Genomic DNA, 26,960 nt, shown 5'->3' with positions numbered 1-26,960 from the left:
AATAGAGGCTGACTTCAAGTAAGCCACTGACGCAGCCATGGCTCTGACATTGTGAGCTGTGACATGGCCCTCTAGAGTCAACCCAGCTTGGGCATAAGTGAAGGAAATGCAATCTGCTAACCAATTAGAGATTGTGCGTTTTCCAATGGCGACTCCCCTCCTGTTGGGATCGAAAGAAACAAACAATTGGGCAAACTGTCTGTAGGGCTTTGTCCGCTCCACGTAAAAGACCAATGCTCTCTTACAGTCCAAAGTGTGCAACTTGCCTTCACCAGGGCGGGTATGAGGATGGGGAAAAAATGTTGGCAAGACAATTGACTGGTTAAGATGGAACTCAGACACCACCTTCGGCAAGGACTTAGGGTGAGCGCGGAGAACTACTCTGTTATGATGAAACTTGATATAAGGTGCATGCACTACCAGGACTTGGAGCTCACTGATTCTACGAGCTGAAGTAACAGCCACCAAGAAAATGACCTTCCAGGTCAAGTAGTTCAGATGGCAGGAATTCAATGGCTCAAAAGGAGCTTTCATCAGCTAGGTGAGAACGACGTTGAGCTCCCATGACACTGGTGGAGGTTTAACAGGGGGCTTTGACAAAAGCAACCCTCTCATGAAGCGAACTAAAGGCTGTCCAGAGATAAGCTTACCTTCTACACGTTGATCATAAATACTAATTGCACTAAGGTGAACTCTTACGGAGTTGGTCTTGAGACCAGACTCTGATAATTGTAGAAGGTATTTAAGCAGGGTCTGTGTAGGACAAGCAAAAGGATCTAGGGCCTTGCTGTCACACCAGACGGCAAATGTCCTCCATTTGAAAGAATAACACTTTTTTGTGGAATCTTTCCTGGAAGCAAGCAAGACTCGGGAGACACCCTCTGAAAGACCCAAGGAAGCAAATTCTAAGCTCTCAACATCCAGGCTGTGAGAGCCAGAGACTGGAGGTTGGGATGTAGAAGCGACCCCTCGTTCGGGTGATGAGGGTCAGAAAACACTCCAATCTCCACGGTTCTTCGGAGAACAACTCCAGAAGAAGAGGAAACCAGATCTGACGAGGCCAGAAGGGAGCAACCAGAATCATTGTTCCACGGTCTTCCTTGAGTTTCAGCAAAGTCTTCCCTACTAGAGGTATGGGAGGAAATGCATACAGAAGGCCTGTCCCCCCAATGCAGGAGAAAAGCATCTGACACTAGTCTGTCGTGGGCCTGAAGTCTGGAACAGAATTGAGGGACGTTGTGATTGATCTGAGTGGCAAAAAGATCCACCGAGGGGGTGCCCCACGCTCAGAAGATCTTGAGGATGATGCCCATGTTGAGCGACCACTCGTGAGGTTGCATGACCCTGCTCAACCTGTCGGCCAGACTGTTTACGCCTGTATCTACGTGGCTTAAAGAAACATGCCATGACGGCATGCCCAAAGCCACATCCGAACAGCTTCCTGACACAGAGGGCGAGATCCGGTGCCCCCCTGCTTGTTGGTGTAATACATAGCAACCTGATTGTCTGTCTGAATCAATATGATGTAGTTGAACAGCCGGAAGCCTTTAGAGCATTCCAGATCACTCGTAATTCAATGAGGTTGATCTGAAGACCCTTTTCTTGAAAGGACCAAGCTCCTTGAGTGTGAAGTCCATCTACATGAGCTCCCCACCCCAGGAGGGATGCATCAGTCGTCAGCACTTTTTGTGGCTGAGGAATTTGGAATGGTTGTCCCAAGGTCAAATTGGATCGAATGGTCCACCACTGATGGGAACTGCAAAAGCCAGTGGAGAATGGATCACATCCTCTAGATCCCCTGTGGCCTGGCACGACTGGGAAGCTAGAGTCCATTGAGCTGATCTCATATGTAGGCGTGCCATGGGAGTTACATGAACTGTGGAAACCATGTGTCCTAAGAGTCTCAACATCTGCCGAGCTGTGATCTGTTGAGACGCTCAAGCCATGGACACTAGTGCTAGGAGATTGTCTGCCCTTGCCTGGGGAAGATAAGCTCCGTGTGTCCGTGTGTCCAACAGAGCTCCAATGAACTCCAATTTCTGAACTGGGACAAGATGGGACTTGGGATAATTGATCACAAAACCCAGAAGTTCTAGCACCCGAATAGTCATCCGCATGGACTGTAGAGCGCCTGCCTCCAAGGTGCTCTTTACCAGCCAATCATCGAGATAATGGAACACATGCACTCCCAGTCTGCATAGTGACACTGCGACAACTGCCAGGCACTTTGTGAAAACCCTGGGTGCAGACGCGAGACCAAAGGGCAGTACACAGTACTGAAAGTGCAGAGTTCCCAACCGAAATCGAAGATACTTCCTGTGAGCTGGGAGTATCGAGATGCGAGTATAGGCGTCCTTTAAGTCCAGAGAGCATAGCAAATCGTTTTCCTGAACCATGGGAAGAAGGGTGCCGAGGGAAACCATCCTGAACTTTTCTCAGACTATGAAATTCTTCAGGGCCCTTAGGTCTAGCATGGAACGCATCCCCCGTTTTCTTTTGCACAAGGAAGTACCTGGAATAGAATTCCAACCCTTCTTCCCCTGGTGGAACAGGTTTGACCGCATTGGCCTTTAGAAGGGTGGAGAGTTCCTCTGCAAGTACCTGCCTGTGCTGGGAGCTGAAAGAATGAGCTCCCGGTGGGTAATTTGGAGGTTTGGAAATCAGATTGAGGGTGTATCCTAACTGGACTATTTGAAGAACCCACCAGTCGGAGGTTATGAGAGGCCACCTTTGGTGAAAAAATATCAACCTCCCTCCGACCGGCAAGTCGTCCGGCACGGACACTTTTTCTGAGGCTATGCTGCACTGGAGCCAGTCAAAAGCCCGTCCCTTGCTTTTGCTGGGGAGCTGCAGGGGTCTTAGGCGCACGCCGTTGATGGGAACGAGCACGCTGAAACTGAGCCTTGACAGGCTGCCGAGAAGCAGGAGTGTACCTACATCTATTGTAGGAATAGGGAGCACTCCTCTTCCCTACAAAAAACCTCCTAGATGAGAAGGTGGTAGAAGAAGACGCCCGGCGGGAGACAGAATCCATAGCATTATGGTGCTTCTTCATCTGATCGACCATATCCTCTACTTTTTCACCAAAAAGGTTATCCCCCCCCCCCCCGGCAAGGAACATCCGCCATTCGCTGCTGGGTTTCATGATCCAGGTCAGAGACGCGCAGCAGTGAGCGTCTGCGCATCACTATACCTTGAGCAGCTACTCGGGATGCCACATCAAAAGTGTCGTAAGTACCCCTGGCCAGAAATTTACGACACGCCTTCTGCTGCCTGACCACCTGGTGAAAAGGTTCAGCGACCTCCGGAGGAAGTGCTTCGACCAAACTGGACAGTTGCCTCACCGAGTTCCGCAAGTGGATGCTCGTGTAGAGCTGGTATGTTTGAATCTTGGCTGCGAGCATAGCGGCCTGATACGTCTTTCTCCCAAAAGAATCCAAGGTCCTAGACTCTCTGCCTGGGGGCGCCGAGGCATAGTCCCTAGTACTCTTGGCTCTTCTGAGAGCAGAATCCACCACCATGGAATCGTGAGGCAGTTGAGACTTCACCATTACCGGCTCTCCATGGACTCTGTACTGTGACTCAGCTTTTCTGGGGACCACTGGATTAGAGAGAGGGAACAACCAATTTCGCATAAGAACTTCCCTGAGTGTGTTCTACAAAGGTTGCAACGGCTCCCTTGCACGTGGAGAAGGATAATCCAAAACCTCGAGCATCTCGGCCCTGGGCTCATTCATAACCTCCATAGGAAAGGGAATATCCTTAGACATTTCCCAAACGGAGGAAAAAGAAAGACTCTCAGGCGGAGACATCCTTCTTTCAACTGGCGGAGTAGGATCAGAGGGGACGCCATATGACTCTTCTTCAGAAAAGTATCTGGGATCTTCCTCTTCCTCCCACGAGCGCTCATCATCAGTATCAGACAAAAGCTTCCTAAGAGCAGCCCAAACCCGAGCCTGCCTCGACGTCGAGGAACGGCAGCCTCGAGGGGGGATGTTGAGAAGTCAACCTTTGCCTGGACTGTGGCGAAGTTTCCTCCGCTGACGTCGAAGGAGAGTCGACCCGGGTGGCAGCCGACGTCGATGCTGCGACACCGATGACCTCACCACAGGCGAAGGACCAGATGCCGCTTTAACAGTCGGTGCAGAAGGCGCAAGCACCCCTGGCACTGAAGTACACTGGTGCAGCAATCCTTCCAGAAGCTCTGGAAGAAGGGCCCTGATGCGCTCGTCGAGAGCTTCCATCGGAAAAGGCTGAGGGGCCGGCGCAGGAGTCAGTGGCGAAATCTGAGGGGGCTCGAGAGCCAGTACCAGGCTGCCAGAAGACCAACGCATCAGTACCTCCTGTATAGAGGGTGAGTGGTCCTCTCGGCGCCGACGCTTCTCGGGTGCCGAATCCCTCGGCTCCCCGGAGCTCTCAGTACCGCACATGGAAGGAGATCGATGACAGTGCTTCTTAGCCTTCGCTCGACGCCCGTCATCGAGACCCCTCGGTACCAAAGAGGAGGACGTGGAATCCTCACGCCTCCTCGGGGCTGGGTCCGATGAAGGTCAATCCCGGGGGGACCTGCATAGCAGTAGGCCTTGAGACAGATGGAGACCCACTCGATGCCTCGCTGCTCCCAGCGCGATAAGGTCGTTCGGCAGCCATTACCTACGCTCTCGAAGACGATGCTGACGTCGACGACCTCAGTACTGATGCCGACGTCGAAGGACCGGACCGATCCACAAAATGTTTTTCACGTTGAGCCTCCCGAGACACTTGGGTCCATTTTTTTCATTAAAGAGCACAGCTTACAAGCAGCTGGCAAAAGATCGGGCCCAAGGAACTGGAGACACCATGCGTGGGGGTCGGTACCCAAGATGGTTCAGTTGTACCGAGTACAACGCTTGAAGCCGCTGGATGTCCTCAATGACATGGACGGAAAAACGGCAGCTGTGAAATTAAAGGACTCGATTGTGCCAATTAAAAAGGCACAAAAAAAGAAAGCAAAACCCGGCTGAGACGAAAAAAGAAGGAAACTTAAACTTAGTGGAAAAAAACTAAGAAAATAAGAGAAAACTAAATGTTTTTTATTTTTATTTAATATTTATGAAAACACAAAAACGAAGAAAAAAGGGAAGCGGTTAACACTAGATGAAGTCTCATGGGCCAAAAATGAGCACAGTGGAATACAGTGTCACTGAAATCACGGATGAAAAAGACTTGACGAGGGTACGCTCACGCTGAGGACGGGAAGCTGTTCACTCATGCGCGGTTCGCTCTGCCCGCGCGCCAGTGCATTCTACAAAGCTTTTGTTTGCTTAAAGATCTGCTGATCTCCTGGGCCGTCACAGACGACAACCCAATCATGAGAACAAGCAGCCTGCTTGCCTCGGAGAATGGTAGATACGGCATTTTACCATATAATGGCAGATTATGGATAAGTGCTTTTGAATATCCAGTCTATAGTGTGTACATATAACAGAAAACACTGTAAATGATAAAACACAACTAGGATACTGTACCGGAAGAGTAAGAGCTGGTCCAGCCAAGAGGACTGGCACCCCAGGTAGATGATGGCTTGGTATTAGTTAAGCCTGGAGGCGGTCTTGTTGGAGCAGTAGTGTTTCTAGGTACCTTCCACAGTTCGTGAGACAATGAGGCTTGAGTGTGAGAGATTGGGCTGGAGGACCATGTAGATTTGATGTCTGACAATTTACCTATAATAATAAAAAAATGAACAAAATACAAACATGCATGTTAGAGAAAATAACTCTACTAAAACTAACAACCCCCCCTCCCCCCCCCCCCCAAAAAAAAAAATAGCCCCACAGCCTGGTACTTCTCAAGCTATAAAGCTAAAATGTACCACAGGAATTTTTTCCCCATTTTGGGGGTAATTTTGTAAAGCATTTTTTGAATAATACAATCTTGTGTGCCGTTTTTATTTGAAAGAATTTGCTTATGCAAGGATAGAGCCACAAAAATCATTCCCCTTCCCAGGACTTTTTCACTTCTTGTGCGGGAGGAAGCGTCAATGATAATTTGAACAGTCTGTTCCATGCATGTACTTCCCAAGTTCAACACATTTCTTTCCTGTATTTAAAAAAATAACGTGGTGCATATTCCATGCTAACTTTCATTCTGAGGTGGACAATTTTTATATACACCAATTTGCCTAGGTAAATGACAAACTGTTCTCTGTATTCACGTTTTAGTTGCTCAAGTTAATTATCTTACACAGTATTAGACACATTGACACTACAAAATATACAGTGGGGGAAATAAGTATTTGATCCCTTGCTGATTTTGTAAGTTTGCCCACTGACAAAGACATGAGCAGCCCATAATTGAAGGGTAGGTTATTGGTAACAGTGAGAGATAGCACATCACAAATTAAATCCGGAAAATCACATTGTGGAAAGTATATGAATTTATTTGCATTCTGCAGAGGGAAATAAGTATTTAATCCCTCTGGCAAACAAGACCTAATACTTGGTGGCAAAACCCTTGTTGGCAAGCACAGCGGTCAGACGTCTTCTGTAGTTGATGATGAGGTTTGCACACATGTCAGGAGGAATTTTGGTCCACTCCTCTTTGCAGATCATCTCTAAATCATTAAGAGTTCTGGGCTGTCGCTTGGCAACTCGCAGCTTCAGCTCCCTCCATAAGTTTTCAATGGGATTAAGGTCTGGTGACTGGCTAGGCCACTCCATGACCCTAATGTGCTTCTTCCTGAGCCACTCCTGTGTTGCCTTGGCTGTATGTTTTGGGTCATTGTCGTGCTGGAAGACCCAGCCACGACCCATTTTTAAGGCCCTGGCGGAGGGAAGGAGGTTGTCACTCAGAATTGTACGGTACATGGCCCCATCCATTCTCCCATTGATGCGGTGAAGTAGTCCTGTGCCCTTAGCAGAGAAACACCCCCAAAACATAACATTTCCACCTCCATGCTTGACAGTGGGGACGGTGTTCTTTGGGTCATAGGCAGCATTTCTCTTCCTCCAAACACGGCGAGTTGAGTTCATGCCAAAGAGCTCAATTTTTGTCTCATCTGACCACAGCACCTTCTCCCAATCACTCTCGGCATCATCCAGGTGTTCACTGGCAAACTTCAGACGGGCCGTCACATGTGCCTTCCGGAGCAGGGGGACCTTGCGGGCACTGCAGGATTGCAATCCGTTATGTCGTAATGTGTTACCAATGGTTTTCGTGGTGACAGTGGTCCCAGCTGCCTTGAGATCATTGACAAGTTCCCCCCTTGTAGTTGTAGGCTGATTTCTAACCTTCCTCATGATCAAGGATACCCCACGAGGTGAGATTTTGCGTGGAGCCCCAGATCTTTGTCGATTGACAGTCATTTTGTACTTCTTCCATTTTCTTACTATGGCACCAACAGTTGTCTCCTTCTCGCCCAGCGTCTTACTGATGGTTTTGTAGCCCATTCCAGCCTTGTGCAGGTGTATGATCTTGTCCCTGACATCCTTAGACAGCTCCTTGCTCTTGGCCATTTTGTAGAGGTTAGAGTCTGACTGATTCACTGAGTCTGTGGACAGGTGTCTTTCATACAGGTGACCATTGCCGACAGCTGTCTGTCATGCAGGTAACGAGTTGATTTGGAGCATCTACCTGGTCTGTAGGGGCCAGATCTCTTACTGGTTGGTGGGGGATCAAATACTTATTTCCCTCTGCAGAATGCAAATAAATTCATATACTTTCCACAATGTGATTTTCCGGATTTAATTTGTGATGTGCTATCTCTCACTGTTACCAATAACCTACCCTTCAATTATGGGCTGCTCATGTCTTTGTCAGTGGGCAAACTTACAAAATCAGCAAGGGATCAAATACTTATTTCCCCCACTGTACATACCAAAGCAGAGAAGGTCAGAGATTGATATGACAGTACTAGAAAAGGAAGAAAACTGGGCAACTACAGTTTTATTTATTGCATTTGTATCCCACATTTTCCCACCTATTTGCAGGCTCAATGTGGCTTACAGTTTGGTTATGACATAATCATTCCATGTTATCAGATACAATTAGTATTGTACAAAGATTAAGTGAGGGAAGAGAGAAGGAAAGTGTTAGGCAGGATAGAAGGTGGACTTTAATAACTGGGTGGATTAGTGAGGTAGTTTTGTAAGGTTATGGGTTCTCTTTGTAGGCCTTATTGAAGAGATGTGTCTTCAATGATTTGCGGAAGTTAGTTAATTCGTCAATAGCTTTTAGGGCTGTAGGTAATGCATTCCACAACTGCATGCTCATGAAATCATCTTCTAAGCTTGTCCATGTACTCTGCTTTCTTAGTCAAGATGAGTTTTTTTGGGCGGGGGAGAGGAAGGGGGAGCCTTTCAATCTTGATGCCTCACTGGACAGGCCAAAAAATTACCTCTTTACTCAAGCATGTTATGGTCCAGCCTTGTTCAAAGATACCAAGGCATTTCTCACATATCCTCTGCTATTCTTTAACACAGTTACTTTCCTACAGTACTAAAACCTAAAACGACTGTACTTCAGAATTTCACAATATGATAAAAGAATGAAAAATAAAGAGAGCTTTGTTCTTGATCCAGTAGCTGTGGATGAGAATCAGTATATAACCACCTGTATCCTTCCTTTGCTTAGTAAAGGTAGGGAAAGATGGATGAAACAGCTGCCATCAGAGTAAACAATTCAACTGCCCATTATTACTGTCTTGGACAGTTTGCCACTAGTTTACAGGGCTATAAAAAATTGAAAATGACTACATTCATGACAATCACCTAACTCAAGACTACCTCCTCTTCAGAATGCAGCTGAGAAGGCCTGGTTCTTTTCCAAAACCTTTAATATATATGTGGGGACTATATACTCAATCAGCATCTGGACTAGTTTGCCACGTGCCGCTTCCACATACCTTATACAACTGTACATATAATTGCCTTCAAGTTAGCTACAACTCTGTTCTACCAATCATACCTATATGCCTCTGTCTCAACTGCCCTTACCCCCTATAAGCATCATATCTTTATTTGAATGCTGCCATATGTGCTTATTAAGGTGTGTCATTTGCATTGTGCAGACACTGTTTATTATGGGGCTCATTTTTGAAACAGAAAACTGTCCAAATCGCTATTTTCAAAACACATTATGACTTTTTCTATGCAGTTCGTCTGCAGTGTGTCCAAATCACAAGGTGGCATGTCCAGGGCGGGGTTTTGGGCGTTCCCACAACTTGGATGTTTATCTGCCATAATGGAACAAAGCAAAAATGTCCAGGGCTAAAAGTTGGATGCTTTGGTCTGGACTTGTTTCAATATGAACTAAGTCATAAAAAGATGCCCAAATTGACCAGCTGAACACTGGAGAGATTAAGGCGTGAACTCCTCCCTACTTCCCACACCCCCACAGTAGTCACTGACCTTCTCCCACCCCCCAAAGATGTGAAAGAAACTGTACATACCAGCCTCTATGACAGCTTAAGATGTTACAGCCAGTTCTATTAGAGCAGCAAACAGGTCCCTGGAGTAGCCTAGTGGTCAGTGCAATGCACTGTACAGAACAGAACCCTTGTGGTGGAAAGTGTGAGCCCTCCAAAACCCTTCTGTACCCACATATAAGTGACACCTGCAGACAAAAGGGTTATTATAGTGGTGTACAGTAGGTTTTTGGTGGGCTCTTGATGGCTCACTGTACAATATAAGGGGGTAATGATGAGATGTGTACCTGGGACCTTTTATGTGAAGTTTACTGCAACACCCTCTAGAGTGCCCCACTGCTCTACTGGGATGTCTGTGGTGCCAGTCTACTAAGAATGCTGTCCTCCAGACGTCCCAATAGCTTATTTTTGTGTGTTTTTCCTTACACATTTTTTCCCCAAAAATGGTCACAAAAGAAAAGTGGAGGAGTGGCCTAGTGGTTAGGGTGGTGGACTTTGGTCCTGGGGAACTGAGTTCAATTCCCACCTCAGGCACAGGCAGCTCTTTGTGACTCTGGGCAAGTCACTTAACCCTCCATTGCCCCATGTAAGCCGCATTGAGCCTGTCATGAGTGGGAAAGCGCGGGGTATAAATGTAATTAAAAAAAAAACAAAACACACTGATAACAAAACACTAGGAAATGGCCATTTCTGAAACAAAACCACAGACTTTTTCAGGTTTGAAAATGGTGATGTTCACCCCTTGATTTTTGGACATCATATAGAAAATGTCCCTCCACATCTACATTATATGAATGTTTTAATACATTGTCCATTAAGGGGTGTCAATCTGTATTGTGCTAACATTGCAAGTACCATACCTATTATAATGTATCCTTTATACCCTGTTGATGTTTATCATTTCTGTTATATTTCTGTACTGTTTTAATATATACATTCTGACACTATACCACGTTACTCCTATTATGACTTAATTTGCCTGCCTCCGTTTACCTCACTGATTGAACTATTGTATTTCATCATCTAATATTGTTATACTGATACCAAGATTGTAAGTCTTGCCAAGCTATATCCATTGTACCTTAAATCTCTTCATACAGGCAGTTAATAAATCCCAATAAATATAATTGCTAAAACTTACTTTATGCTTACAAAGGAAGAAACAATTATTTAGATGCACCAGATCATCTCGCATTATAACTTCAATTGCTAAACAAATTCACATTTACATCCCATTTTTTTAAAAACGTCAAACAGAGAATATAAATTTCAGGCAGATAAGGGTGACAGATTTCTAGCAGCTGGCAAAGCTGAAGTGCATTTAAATCAAAAGTACAGCTATATAGATATCTACATTTCATCTATATGCCTTCATATCCAGCTTTTCACCTTATAAACTGCAGAGATCTGTTAAGTCATTGCTATTCAAAATCTTAAACAACTCTTTTCATGTCCCCTCTATTTTGAAATGACTTTCTTCTATTTCCTTATTCTGTATGTTTTAGCATATTATTCTTAAAAGAAATGCTTATAAATATAAGAACCGACATGGTCTCAAAGCAATGGGGGTAGTGGGTTAAGTTTCATGGCTTTCATTATCTCACAGCATTTAGGTCTCAGTCGTATGTATTGAAGGAACAGTAAAATTGTTTCAGAGTTTCTTCCCCCTTCCGTCCAAATCAAATCCTTCAATACATACCATCCTACAATCAGATTCAAAATTGACTACTCCCCAGAAAAAAAGTCAATTTTTTGTACACCACGGTCTGAATCAGTGATGGCTGTATACAAACATCTATATACAAGAAACCCACAGACAGATGCAGCTACCTCCACAACTCCAGCTTCCATCCTTCACATACAAAAAGATCCATTATTTACAGCCAAGCCACAAGATACCACCGTATCTGCTCGGACCCAGGGGATAGAGACAGACACCTTGAAAGCCTGACTGCATCCTTCAAACAGAAAGGCTACAACCCCAAAATAATCTCCAAGAATATTGCCTCCTCCCTCAAAACACCCAGGGAAAATCTACTACAGTACAAAGAAAAAAAAAGCCACAGACAGAATCCCCCTTGTAATGACATACAATCCAGAGCTGGAAAAACTGAGGAAAACCATAAGAGATCTACAGTCGCTACTCCATGAGGATGAATTACTGACAGATATTCCCATCCCCACCAGTGCTGGCCTTCCGACAGCCACCCAACTTAAAACACAAGCTAATTAGAAGTAAACTCCCAACACAGACTGAAAAAGAAGAGAAGAGCACATTTTCCTGTAATACATCCAGCTGCAAGCTATGCCAAAACATTTCACAGGACCCCACAGTCATTCACAAAGGAAAAACATTCAACATAAAAGAATCTTTCACATGCTCATCTTCCAATGTGGTATATATAATTCAGTGTAAAAAATGTAACGAAGGATGCTATATTGGAGAAACAAGCCAGATGCTTAAGACAAGATTTAATCTACATAGACATCACATGAAGAAAGCCGGTGCCAGTCAGGTTCCCACCCCTGTGGGCGAGTACTTTACAAGACCGGAACACTGTACCAGTGATTTCATAGTAAGAATCCTGAAAGGTAACTTTAAAACAATACAGGAACTTAAGACCTTTGAAGTCAGAATGATTGAATATTTTGACACCCAACAGACAGGACTTAAAGACCTGGGTTTTCTAGCCCATTATAAACCATAAAGTTGTATTTCTCTGTTTATCACCCTCCTCTCACCTACCCACACCACCTTATTTTCTTTTCCATGTTTTATTTTGTTTGATTTCTATTGATAACCTTTAAGAGTGGACTAACACAGCTACCACACCTCTCCACTTAAACAAATAGAAAATAAGGTACAGTGTAGAAAACACCTGGACTTGGCCATGCCTGTTTACTGTGCTGTAAAAAATTGGATCTTTCTCTAGTAAAGTCTGAGTTAAAGCATTGCAATGGAATTATCAGCAACAAATATGTGCTTATCTTTAAGCAGAAGTTAACATGGATTTGTAAAATTAATGGTAAGCTACTGAATTTGCTTGATCTGAAGTTAAAACTTTACTCACACAATACTGGTATCAGAAGATTGCTGTTAAATTGCTCTTTCTGAACTTGTAAAGCTATTTCATTTTTTCTTAACATACAGGTTTTGGTTTCTCCAAAGTTTATTTTCTATACAATGCTGCTCTTCAGACTTCATTCTGGTTTCTGCCATGTTCCTTCTTTCCAAACCCATTCATAACATAAGAATAGCCATACTGGGTCAGACCAATGCTCCATCTAGCCCAGTATCCTGTTTCTAACAGTGGCCAATCCAGGTCACAAGTACCTAGCAGAAAAACCCAAATCGCAGCAATATTCCATGCTACCAATACCAGGGCAAGCAGTGACTTCCATTGTCTATCTCAATAACAGACTATGGAATTTCCTCCAGGAACTTGTCCAAACCTTTTTTTTTTAAACCTAGATATGCTAACCACTGTTACCACTCCCTCTGGCAACAAGTACCAGAGCTTATTTGTTGAATGAAAAAAATATTTCTTCCTATTCGTTTTAAAAGTATTTCCATGTAACTTCACTGAGTGTCCCCTAGTCTTTGTACTTTTTGAGAGAGTAAAAATCATTTTCACTTTTACTCATTCTATACCACTCAGGATTTTGAAGACCTCAATCATATTTCCCCTCAGCCATCTCTTTTCCAAGCTGAAGGCCCCAAACTTCTTTAGCCTTTCCTCATATAAAAGAAGTTCATTCTCTTTATAATTTTAGTCACTGTTCTTTGAACCATATCCTCTATATGATTTCTTGTAGATTTAGAGATGTAATCCATCCACAGTCATCACTTTTGTGAATTAGAAGCAATGATTGATATACCTGCATTATAGATATCCCCTATCCACCAACTGCCTATTACAAGTGTGTGTTGTATAACAGTTGCAGCGCTGAATGATAGTGGTAATTACTAAGTAAAATATAAGCATGGGATTAACAAACTGAACAAAAAGGGAGAGGGAAGTGTTAAACTTCAGTTGAAGGAAAAAGGTGTAATTTATTTTCCAGGACAGTACCTCCACTCTTGAGAAGATAGCGATTTACATCCTGGATGGTGGTATTAATGGTCGGTCCAGTTGGGACACTCCCAGGTGTGACATCAGGATCACTTTCTGGGTCAATATTCTGCAGACCTTTCCATGGCACTCCAGGGTGAAACTCTGAATATAAAGTAACAAAAACAGTCAATAATGGTGGAATCATATTAATATCTAATAATTACCAAAGGAAAAAAAATTGTACATCAAATAGGGTGTGTTACACCATAGTACTAATAACCTCTATTCAAATCATCATCTGTGAACCAGTGTCTTGTGTGACATGACAAACCAATTATAGATCACCTGCTGGAAAGTTTGCAAATTAATCTGTACCACATTCTTTAACACAAAACTTGTCTTGTGCTCGCCAAATATACTTTAAATAAGCTATTAAGTAAACTGTTTACAACTCCAAAACCATTTGTAAACTGCTTTGGATCCAGGAAGGTTGTATAGAAAATTTTATAAACCAACCATGATCTGTGGTTTTAGAGTCACATTCACAAATCACACTGTGCAGCTGCAAAATGGGAAGGAAAAAAAAAACCCCAAAAGAAAATCCCACCATCAATTACAGATCTCTAGAAGGGATACTCATGACTCATAACCTAAGGATCACTAAACTAGACTAATTATCACACCCCTACTTTCCTCTGATGGCATTAATAGGTTAAAAATGTATTGTCAGCCATGTTATATTTTGTTCAAATACACCAAAGTAGGGGCATCAAACAGCCTTCCAAAATAAGGACTGTGGGGGAAACTGACCTATGTTGCTCCTTCTTGCTGTAAAACCTGCTAGCATTTTCAATGCATTATCAGCAATAATTTTAGAGGAGTGACCAAGAAGCTTTGACTTCTGAGGTAGGCATTTCATGCCTAAACACGGCTCAGTGTTGAGTCCTGGTTTAACTTGATGCTCAAATAAAGGCTGACTTGTGTTCACCTTTGGGGCCTCCTCTTAGATTTGTTTTGGAAGGCTATTTGACATCCCTACTTTTGGACTTGTGCTTATGTGCAGGGGTAACATTCTTTTGTGAAAGCAAAGTATCCTCTGAGTTTTTCAGCCATAATTGCTCTTCCAATTCCATCACTGCCCTCAGAGTATCTTATCAGTTCAAATTAAGACCCATGGCATTTTCTGATATATAGATATATATTTAAAAATTTATATAAACACACACACACATATATTTAAAAATCTATATAAACTCATATAAAAGTTCCATCATCTTACCTGGTGGCCAGCTGATGCTAGAGCCATTAGATATTTTATCAGTATCAGGTTTGGCACGTGACCAGCTTTCAGGTACAGCTACAGGAGGGCTAGCTGGTGATTCGCTATTTTGGATCAGATCATACCGGCTGTAGAGTCATCAATGGAGGACTTGCCTGGGGGACCAATGCTTTAAACCTCCAGACATAGCACCTGTCATGAAAAATTAAAGAATTACATACAAAGAGAGGGTACAGAGCTTTATACAATGTCCTGTGCACATATAGCAACATGCTCAGTCACTAACTCTAGCCAATAACAAAACAGACAGATGACCTCCCAAGACACCATAACAGCCTGTGTCATATTAAACCTACTCGAACTGTAGAATTCTAAATTCTCACCACATGTAACCAAATAATTGCCTTGGATTCAAATCAAAAATATTTATATGTTTTTATCTTGGATGAAAGTGGGGAGACTCACATTTCTAGTGTCTTGAAAAACCATCTGTCTTGTCTTTGGCTAATGTGGCCACTCTCATGGCTACAGGCAAAAACAGTGAAACTGAGCCCCCTTTCATAAAGGAGGGCAAGACCATTGAACGGAACTCCCTGTATCATTAGATTTGCTGGCACAATCCAACTTCAGGAGTGACTAAAGTTTTATATTTAACCTGTCTATCCTATGAAGTAAACTTCCTATGTGAACCTTGTACTCATTCATGTCAAAGATAGCATGTAGTTAACAGATGAGAAACACGAGTATTCTTTGATGCATACATCAATTTACAAATGTGAAACAGTATGCTTACATGGGAAAAACATCTTACATGGCAATGAGAATTATTCCCTCAATTTGTACACTAATTGCAAATGTATAAACTCAGAAAAGCTGCTACTCTTAAGACTTTATACACTTGTTGAGTAATATCTTTCCTGGAATAAATATGAGTGTGTTCATATTAATCTTCTGGTCACAACATTTTAGTGTACAATACATAGCAAGACTATGAAAAAATTCTGCATCTACAGAATTGCTTCAATAAAAGTTTACTATCCTATTCTGTTCAATCCTTACCAAAAAAACCTAATAGTTTACTTTAAAAAAAAAAAATCATTCACATCCCTGTTTTCATTTTGAAGGAGGGGATCAGAGTTCTGAATTTTTGAAAAGAGTCTTCTAATTAGCCACTCTCATTCTTACAAGTCCAAGTAAATCAAGGTGCTGTGATGCTGATCCTCATCAGAACCCAATGCAGGCATCACACTGATGCATGAGAAAAAATGAATATATCATGAGTGGACTTGGAAAAATAATTAAAATGAGGGTGTAGGTACACACCTTTCCCCCAAACAAATGTAAGGAAAAACACAAACCAAACCCCAAAATAAAATATACAATGTATTACAAAATAAATGTATGTCAAAACAAACATAAATAAGGAATAAAATTAACAGAACTAAGACAAGTAAGCTATTTTGACTAACCAGCTAATAGTGCTGCTTTAATAGGGCCAACATTAGACATGTTTTAGCAGTATTATTTTTCCTACACTACAAATGATACCCCCAAACTAAAAATAACAAGGTTTAAATTACATTTATAATTTAATGGAACCTAAATACACTTTATTTCATCTCTATTAGTTTGTAATTACCAGTTCTGCAAAGGCTCCCTATCCCAAGATGATTTTAATTACACTTTTTATGCCAGTGTTCATTTGGTAATAAATTATTCCTCCAGAAGAACACTTCTTCTAAACAGTCTATATAGATATAGCAATATTCTCTTTCCTTACAGTTGGATAGACATCTCATTGTAAATATACAAATTGCTCCTGAACAACCATGTAGAAATAAATACTCAGCTATTATATGAGATCATATACACTCTGGAGACAAAGTTGTTCCCGGACTATTTTTCATAGAACGTATCTATGACCCCTGCAATCTTGGCTGGCCTCCAGCCATGCTGGGCTCTCTAAGAATACTATTCATGTGGAGCAGACCTGCTGAAAAAGGCTCAGCAAGGGTCACAGATACCAGCAATTGGCAACTGGGAAGGGTAATGGAGGCAGGCCACTGCCTTAGGGTTTCCTACTAAAATTATGTGGAAATATTTTATTAAATTCCTTTAAAACTTCTATTGCAAAAAAAAAAAAAAAAAAAAAAAAAAATGTGTTCCGCTTCCGACTCGCAGCTCATGATTTCAGTTGCTTTGCAATTATGTTATAAATATGGGGAACATATGACAGATTAATTTGGTTAACTGATTTTGGTCTAATCATGTCAATAAAGGGAACTAGTTCTGCATTTTTAATTAACTCATAATGGGCTCTGACATCCTAATAAAACAAACAGAAAAACAAAACAAAAAAGGAAATCATAATTAAAAAAAAAGTTGACATGACGTACCGTGCTTGCTAGGGTTCTGGTCAAGTGGAGAGGCAGCACTGGATGAATTATCCATTGAGTTGGGGTGTGTCCACTGAGGAAGGCGAGATTGGGACTGAGAAGTGTCCTTCACTGATAAACCACCAGTAATGTCCATGTTGTTTACATTCATGTTCGGGTTCAGTCCAGCGACTGCATGGGGAATCAGACATGTTAGATATTCTGACATTTTAGGGGGAGGGCGGGATAAAAGATGGCCTTTCTTCCATGCTGTTTATATTGAGACTACTGCTAAAATGATAAACCAAGAAGGCCAAATAACTGTCTCCATTCAGAAGATTTTTACTGCATATGTCGTTATTTAAACTTATGTCCACTTTCAATTAGCATGTTTGTTATGATTTCTAACCTTCAGAAACACTGGCCTGGGAAACACTGAACTTGTTAGATTTTGGAAGTTATGCAGGATCAGGTTGGTCAATATCTGAATGGAAACTATCAGGGAATACCAGGTACTGTGTGCTGCAGGACACAATGGAAAAGCTCTGAAATGTTCTGCCAAAAAAAGGGTGATAGGCATTATGGTGGGGCGCTATGATCACCCGAACTTCAAAACCCAGAGACAGGGTAAAGAGATAAGAAAAAAAGCCATTCTTAAGTATCAAAAGGAAAAGTTATGTCTTACCTGATAACTTTCTTTCCTTTAGCCCTATCAGACCAGTCCAGACCAATGGATTGTGTCCCTCTACCAGCGGAGACAGAGGAAGAAAACAGTTCTTGTGACTTGCCCCTTAAGGGTATTATCCAGCATATAATGTTCAGTATTTCGAATAGCCAAGCAATGGTGCTCAAAATCTGACTGATGGCCAATAAAGAAACTTCGAGACCAAGTAATTCAATCAGGTAATAACCTTACCAGCTAGCAAAGCATATATTCTACTACAGAAATCAAAAAAGAAACCCCCAAGCAGATCAAGAAAAAAAAAAATGGGGGACGGACAACTGTGTTCTAACACAAGGGTAACTGATTTATTAAAAATCAAAAACAAAGCAGCTGAGCTCAAAAGTCTCTTATTGACAGTAAACCTGTTGAATTCAATAGACTCAAGGCATTCGAAATGCAAGGATACCAATCAATAATTCCAACCAAAAAGTACAAATGTTATACCATTAGTGCAGGACAATAGTGGTGAGTCAATACCAGTCAAAAAGGTTTACTGTCAATAAGAAAAGACTTTTGAGCTTTGTTGCACATTTGTGTTCAGTTGCTTTTTGATTTTAATAAATCAGTTACCCTTGTGTTAGAATATGATTGGTCGTTCCACATGTACTCTACTAACATGCAGATATTTCACTGAGTCAGGAGATACGTGACAAGTAGAATCCGCGATTTCTGAAAAATATAACTTGTAAGTAAAATAAAATTAATCAACCAGGGAGGGATTCTGGACTGGTCTGATAGGACTAAAGGAAAAAAGTTATCAGGTAAGATATAATTTTTCCTTCCATAACATCCTATCAGACCAGTTCAGACCAATGGGATGCAGCAAAGCAGTGTCATCAACAAAGGATGGGACTAAAAGATCTAAATACAAAAAAAAAAAAAAAAAAAAAAAAGAGAGAGAAAGAATTTTGCAAAAAATGAATCATTAATCTCCCCAGTCTAATAAACTGACAGATATAAACTGGAATAGCCTTAGAGGTCCTTTCTAGTGGTACCTAGTAGAGAGAACCAAGAGCAATCAGAAGGACTCTGGAAAGACAAAAGGTATAACGAGAAGGATGCAATTTGCACAATAAGGAATAATAGAAAACAGCATTGATAGACCACAGAAGAGATGAGCAGAAAAAGAAACAAACTCAACTGTTTTCCTTGAAAGAGTCTCTGAAGGCAATAGCCTAAGACTGAGGTACATATATATATTGCAACTACAAAGGAAGTCCTGGAGAAGTTGAATATTAAGAGAACGAAATATAGGAAGAATTCTATCAGGGGCTGAAAAACTACTGTGTTTCCCTATCTATATCTTTATGACTAACAAGGAAAATTGACCAATGATAATAGCTATTGACTGACCTAGTGTCAAAGAGTGCTATATGCAGACATGAAAACCCAAATGTCACTGTATGAGCAAGACGACGACATCAGGACCGTGAGACATGAGACACAACAGGACAACCCAAGGGAGCCTATTAGAGAAACCCCTCCCACAAAATTAGAGAGTTCCTGCAGTTGTATAACAGCACTGGCATTAGCCACCATTATCAAGTTAGCTGCACAAAACAGCTAGACTGCAGAATCACACAAAGTAGGTGGCTTGTATAGCCTGACACATTAAACCACAGTACCCACCATAAACACAAATCACAATTCTTTATTAAATCAACCAACTCACATTACCTCCATACATACTATACACATACCTATTGCCCGCAGAACTCACTCATACAAACCTTTCAAATCACCCCCTCATTCATCCACTTATCCTGATATTACATATACATTGTTTTCACGTATATCAACAAATCTATATGCATCATTGTCCCAATCCTTTTAAACGAACTGTAGGCTCAGTGTTGGCTTGCTCTGCGCCAAAGCCTCATGCACTTAGATCTTTCCTTATGCACGCCTCCAAACTTTCAGTAAGGAGTACGCCACAGTTCAATGCTCAATACTCCATTTCAGCTGAACCTTCCAGCATAACCAATATACACAGGTCTTTCTTTTCTTTTCCTTTCTTGGGGTGATAAGCAGCTTGACGAGTGCTACTGCTGGCAACTGCTAGCACATTTCACCATACGTCAACTCCACATGCGTTCCCCAATGCGAGACCGCATTTCGGACCTTCCTTCTTCAGGAGGAACAATTCCCAATCCCTTTGGGACAAAACATCTAACCGCACTGACTAGGATTCACCTTCAAACGTGCATCAGTGATCAGTGAAACTGTACTAAATAGCTGTGCAGAGTAGATGGGAAACCTAGTCAGCCACCAAAACCATGTAGCCGCAGTAGCTAGGCCTACAGACATGGCTGCCAAACTGGAGACATCCAGGCCGTCGCTAAAGCGGTTAGAGGTGGAAGTGGTGGCTGGTGTCACACAGGCAGCGGAGTGTTAGAGGTAAGTGTGGTAACTGGCAACACACAGGTGGCTGCTGCAACTGAAGCCTGTCAATGCAGCATGCACTTGCCATAGCTGACATGGATGCTAACTGATGCCCTATTTATGGTTACCCAAAGCCAATGACATGCAGTTTGCTGCTGACTGGGATGCCACATAGAGGTGCACCCAATGATTGCAGACAGCTGAATATCTGACACCACATAGGCATGTTTGAAACTGTGCCACACATTCAGCTTCCATAACTAGGCCATACAGCCAGTTGCTGGAACTGTGCTATACAGGCAGCTGGTGCTATACCTACTGCTGTAGCAGTTGTACATACATGGTGACAGACTAGCCGTGCTACACAGCTAGCTACTAGAACAGCACTATATAAATGACATGGAATGCTAGGACATCTAGGTGACTGCTGAAGATAAAGAAGAAATTCAGCTATTTCAGCCATATAGCACAGCTGATTACGTAAGAACATAAGAGTAGCCATACTGGGTCAGACCAATGGTCCATCTAGCCCAGTATCCTGTTTTCCAACAGTGGTCAAGCCAGGTCATAAGTACCTGCCAGAAACCCAAATCATGGCAACACTCCTTGCTACAAATCCCAGAGCAAGCAGTTACTTCTCACGTCTCTCTCAATAGACTATGGCCTGTCCTCCAGGAATTTGTCCAAACCTTTTTTAAACCCATATTTTATTTATTGCTTTTGTATCCCACATTTTCCCACATATTTGCAGGCTCAATGTGGCTTACATTGTTCCGTCATGGCGATCGCCATTCCGGAGTGAGCGATACAAGTGGTGTTACATTAAAGATCATGATTGACATAGTAGATTAAGCAGTCAGGTATAAAGAGTTCATGTTAGGAATAAGAGAGAATGTGGTATTTCGTTGAAAGTTCGTTCATGGTAGAGTAGGCTTTGGTAGTCGAGTATAGAGATTTAGGTCTTATTCAGTTCAGGCTTGAGTTTCGTTGTCCGGAATTAGGATGGATCGTTGTGATATGCCTTGTTGAACAGGTACATAAGTAATGCCATACTGGGAAAAGACCAAAGGTTCATCGAGACCAGCATCCTGTCCCCGACAGCGGCCAATTCAGGTCAAGGGCACTGGCAAGCTACCCAAACATACAAACATTTTATACAAGTTATTGCCGAAATTGTGGATTTTTCCCAAGTCCATTTAGTAGCGGTTTATGGACTTGTCCTTTAGGAAACTGTCCAATCCTCTTTTAAACTCTGTCAAGCTAACCGCCTTCACCACGTTCTCCGGCAACAAATTCCAAAGTTTAATTATGCGTTGGGTGAAGAAAAATTTTCTCCGATTTGTTTTAAATTTACTACACTGTAGTTTCATCGCATGCCCCCTAGTCCTAGTATTTTTGGAAAGCTTGAACAGATGCTTCACATCCACCTATTCCACTCATTATTTTATATACCTCTATTATGTCTCCCCTCAGCCGTCTCTTCTCTAAGCTGAAAAGCCCTAGCCTCCTTAGTCTTTCTTCATAGGAAAGTCGTCCCATCCCCGTTATCATTTTTGTCGCCCTTTGCTGCACATTTTCCAGTTCTACTATATCTTTCTTGAGATGCGGCGACCAGAATTGAACACAATACTCAAGGTGCAGTCGCACCATGGAGCAATACAACGGCATTATAACATCCTCACATCTGTTCGCCATACCTTTCCTAATAATACCAAACATTCTATTCACATTCTTAGCTGCAGCAGCACACTGAGCAGAAGGTTTCAGTGTATTATCAATGATGACACCCAGATCCCTTTCTTGGTCTGTAACTCCTAACGTGGAACCTTGCATGATGTAGCTATAATTCGGGTTCTTTTTTCCCACATGCATCACCTTGCACTTGTTCACATTAAACGTCATCTGCCAGTTAGCGCCCAGTCTCCCAGTCTTGTAAGGTCCTTCTGTAATTTTTCACAATCCTGTCACGAGTTAACTACTTTGAATAACTGTGTGTCATCAGCAAATTTAATTACCTCACTGGTTACTCCCATCTCTAAATCATTTATAAATATACTAAAAAGCAGCGGTCCTAGCACTGACTCCTGAGGAACCCCACTAACTACCCTTCTCCATTGTGAACACTGCTCATTTAACCCCACTCTCTGTTTCCTATCCTTCAACCAGTTTTTAATCCACAATAGGACTTTTCCTCCTATTCCATGACCCTCCAATTTCCTCTGTAGCCTTTTATCAAACGCTTTTTGAAAATCCAGATACACAATATCAACCAGCTCCCCTTTGTCCACATGTTTACTCCTTCAAAGAATTGAAGTAAATTGGTCAGGCAAGATTTCCCCACACTAAAGCCGTGCCGACTTGGTCTCAGTAATCCATGTCCTTGCATGTGCTCTGTAATTTTGTTTTTAATAATAGCCTCTACCATTTTCCCCGGCACCGACGTCAGACTCACCGGTCTATAACTTCCCGATCTCCCCTGGAACCTTTAAAAAACCAGAGTTACATTGGCCACCCTCCAATCTTCCTGTACCACGCCCGGTTTTAAGGATAAATATAACAGAAGCTCCGCAAGCTCATTTTTCAGTTCTATCAGTACTCTAGGACGTATACCATCTGGTCCAGGAGATTTGCTACTCTTCAGTTTGCTGAACTGCCCCATTACGTCCTCCAGGTTTACTGTGAATTCAGTAAGTTTCTCTGACTTGTCCGCTTGAAATACCATTTCCGACACCGGTATCCCTCCCAAATCTTTCTCGGTGAAGACTGAAGCAAAGAATTCATTCAATCTCTCCGCTACGTCTTTGTCATCCTTGATCGTCCCTTTTACCCCTCGGTCGTCCCGCGGCCCAACCGATTCTCTTGCTGGCTTCCTGCTTTTAATATACTGAAAAAAAACTGTTTTTGCCTCTAATGCTATCTTTTTTTCGTAATCCCTCTTGGCCTTATCTGTGCCTTGCATTTGCTTTGACACTTATGTTGCTTCCTGTTATTTTCAGACGGTCCCTTCTTCCATTTTCTGAAGGCGTTTCTTTTAGCCCTAATAGCTTCCTTCACCTCACTTTTCAACTATGCCGGCTTGTCTTTTGGACTTCAGTCTTTCTTTTGTAATTTGCGGAATACGTTTGGCCTGGGCCTCTAGGATAGTACTTTTTAACAGCATCCGTGCCTGTTGTATAGTTTTTACCCTCTCAGTCGCCCCTCTAAGTTGTTTTTTTTTTTTTACCGTTCTTCTCATTCTATCATAGTCTCCTTTTTTTAAAATTAAACGCTAACGTATTTGACTTCCTATGTATAGTTACATCAAGGTTGATATCAAAACTGATCATATTATGATCACTGTTATCAAGCGGCCCCAGTACCATAACGTCCCTCACTAGATCATGCGCTCCACTAAGGACCAAGTCTAGAATTTTTCCTTCCCTCATCGGCTCCTGCACCAGCAGCTCCATAAAGCTGTCTTTGATTTCACCGAGGAATTGTACCTCTCTAGCGTGTCCCAATGTTACATTTACCCAGTCTATATTTGGGTCTTCACTGATCTCTGAAAGTTAGTTAGGCCACGTATTTTTTTCATAGCAAGTGGTAATGCATTCCATAGCTGCGTGCTTATGTAGGAGAAGTTGGATGCATATGTTAGCTTGCATTTTAATCCTTTGCAGCTGGGGTAATGCAGGTTCACGAATGTGCGTGCTGATCTTTAGTGTTCCTGGGTGGTAAGCCTATGAGGTCTAACAACGTAGACCGGGGCCTCTCCGTAAATGATTTTATGAACCAGAGTGCAGACTTTGAATGTAATACATTCTTTAAGTGGGAGCCAGTGTAGTTTTTCTCTTAGAGGTTTGGCACTTTCGTTTGGTACTAACCGCTGTTAGCACATCCTCCGGCAAAGAGTTCCAGAGCTTAACTATTCATTGTGGGGAAAAATATTTGTTCCCATTTGTTTTAAAAGTATTTCCATGTAACTTCGGGTATCTATGAAATACCAGTACAGTGCAACCCATGTGGCTGTTGAGGCACAGAAAGAGGATGTTGCAACTATGGAATGAGCCAGTTATTGCAGGTAACAGAGAATGTTGCAACTACACAACAGAGGCGACGATAGCAGAAGCAACACAGGTAGATGTTGCAGGCCAACTAGTCTGGCAACAGCTAGTGGCTGCTGCTACAGGGAAGCAACCCAGAGGCGTATTGCCACTGTGCAATACAGGTGGCCACCGCTACTGTGTAACCAAGATAGTTGCTGCCATTGTGCAACACAGCTGGATGCCACCACTGTGCAATACCAGTGCCACTGAGCAACCGTGCAACCCAGGTGATTGGTGGAATTTGCAACCTAGATAGCCAACTACATACATAGGGGCTGTGAAGCCCAGGAAAATATAGAAAGAACTGTGCACTGAATATGGAGGTGAACCACGGTTGAATGGAAAAACTGAGCAACTGGGCCAGCTCTAAATCGTCAGTGGCTACCAAACTTGTTCGGCTGCACCATTTCTGTAACTGAAAAAACTAATGGAGTGGAGTTGTAGCCTAGTGGTTACAGCACTAGTCGACATCCAGAGGTGGCTGGCTCAAATCCCGCTGCTGCTCCTCGTGATCTTGGAAAAGTCACTTAACCCTCCACTGCTTCAGGTACAAACTTGAGCCCTCCAGGGACAGAGATACTAGTGTACCTAAATGTAACTCACCTTGAGCTACTACTGAAAAAAGTGTGAGCAAAATCCAATAAAATATATAAATAAATGTAACTATCCTGAATCCAGCAAGCCAGATAAGTAACTCATGTTGAAACAGAGTGCACCCATCAAATTGTACAGTTTTGACTAGATAAGAATTATTTTTTAAAGGAATAATTCTGGTGAGGGAGTGGGGGAAGCAAGTTTGGCTATTTATGTCAAAATATAGCCAGCTGGCTGAAGATAAGCACAGTTAATTCTCAGGAACTCCATATAGGAAAAACTAAGTAGTCTACAGCTGTACCAAACAGCATATTTCACTATTCGGCCACATATGAATAATGGGCATTGAGCCTGACATAACAAACAATAAAGGAAACAACATGAAATCAGAGATCAAGTGTTTATTTCAATAGGGTTTAGGCACAGCAGTGCCGCAGCTTATGCGTATTCAAATTTAAATCACTATTAAGCCAAATACGAATAGTGTATTTGGGGCTGAATCAAATCTAAACATTCTGTAAAGCCCTACTAAACACAGTTAGCTGTGCTTAATAACTGACTGCTGCAGCTACTGTAACCATTAAGGTGAATGCACCAGAAATTACAAAATTAAATCAAACTGCAGCACACAGCAAAGAACCAAAGAATAGAAACACGTGTCCCAGTAAGGGGTAAAAACTCTTGTCTGGATTTGCTTACTGTGAATCAAAAAGCCATGAAACACTTGACAAAACATACACCACCTGACAAACAGAAGATGAATTTTGGCGGGAAAAACTAATAGTCTAGAACACTGAGGAAAATTTAATGTTGCACAGAAATAGGAGTAGTTAATTCTCCACGTAACAGTCAAAGAAATATTTGCTGCTTATAGTCACATAGAAGAATTCACTGTTTACAGAAACAGTGACCAGAAGAACAAAGGTTCCTGTCACTGATCCCTGCTGTGAGAAAAAGTCAAGCCAGATACCAGTGAGAGCTTAATACGGAACAGAGGCACAAACATTAGAATGCTGAAATAACTGAAATAAATTAGAACAGGCTCACCCAATGCAGGCTGACTTCCACAGGAGATGTTTGTGGTCCATTGGTCCAGTGGGGAGTGGTGGTAGGGATCTCAGAGACCTCCGAGATATACCTCAGCTCCACTGAACAGCTGGCTTTTTTTTTTAAAGCAGGAGCTTATGCCAAAGAAGGCACCCCAACTCAACCGCCATACATTAAACTCAGGAGAGCAAGCCCAAGAGGGCATCCCAACTCAACTGGAACACAGCTGAGAAGCTGGTTCAGGAGAACACACCAAATAGGCACCTCCAAACTCAACCGAGTCTCAGTATAAAACTGTCTCAGGAGTAGAAAACCCCAAAATGGTAGTTAAAGCTCAACTGAAAGCAGTTATAAACCAGGTCAGGAGCATGGCCGACAGTCCATCCGCTTGGGAAAAGGAAGAAATACTGAACATTCTATGCTGCACAATACCCTTAAGGGGCAAGTTACAAGAACTATTTTCTTCCGTCTCCATCCGCTGGTAGAGGAACACAACCCATTGGTCTAGAGTGGTCTGATAGGATGCTATGGAAATTCTGGTTTTCAAGCATATTTCCTTAATTGTATCAATTGCCTTCTATTCTTTAATCAACAAACAATAAAAATAAACTTTACAGAACTAAAACTTCATTCCAAAATCAAAAGCAGCAGAAGCTGGGGAAGTGAAAGTAGTACTATTCATGCACATCTTTCAGAAAGCTTGATTTGCTAATTAATAAGCTTTTCCCCACAAAGAAAAATAGGACAGCCGATATGGTAAGCTACAATAGGTAGAGTGATGCAATATGGCAAAATTTTTCATAAACGCCTTTTTGCAGGTTAGCCTTGCATAGGGATCTGTTTGACTTAACTTATGCTGTTTTTACTGCAATTCAAAATCTGCCAAACTGGCTCAAAGTTCCAATGAAAGACTGAGTAAGCCTATATGCCTGAATAAACACGATTATCTTTATAACGGCTAGAAGCTGGGAACTGAGCTACAGGTAGGATATGGTTTGTCCCCAGCCCGTGGGTAT

The 26,960-nt window shown here is 42.3% G+C and overlaps 1 protein-coding gene across 1 annotated transcript in view; it reads right to left on the bottom strand.

Annotated features, from left to right (window-relative positions):
* Positions 1-26,960, bottom strand: part of TNRC6C (trinucleotide repeat containing adaptor 6C) — a 253,617-nt gene that overhangs the window by 53,114 nt on the left and 173,543 nt on the right. The window contains 6 exon segments of the mRNA XM_030208143.1: positions 5,508-5,702; positions 13,477-13,620; positions 14,738-14,872; positions 14,875-14,908; positions 14,910-14,929; positions 17,134-17,304. Of these exon segments, the coding sequence (XP_030064003.1) occupies positions 5,508-5,702; positions 13,477-13,620; positions 14,738-14,872; positions 14,875-14,908; positions 14,910-14,929; positions 17,134-17,304 (699 nt within the window).

The sequence above is a fragment of the Microcaecilia unicolor genome, chromosome 6 (genome assembly GCF_901765095.1).
Source record: "Microcaecilia unicolor chromosome 6, aMicUni1.1, whole genome shotgun sequence".
Taxonomy (NCBI): domain Eukaryota; kingdom Metazoa; phylum Chordata; class Amphibia; order Gymnophiona; family Siphonopidae; genus Microcaecilia; species Microcaecilia unicolor.
This window is presented reverse-complemented; position numbering and strand designations above follow the sequence as displayed.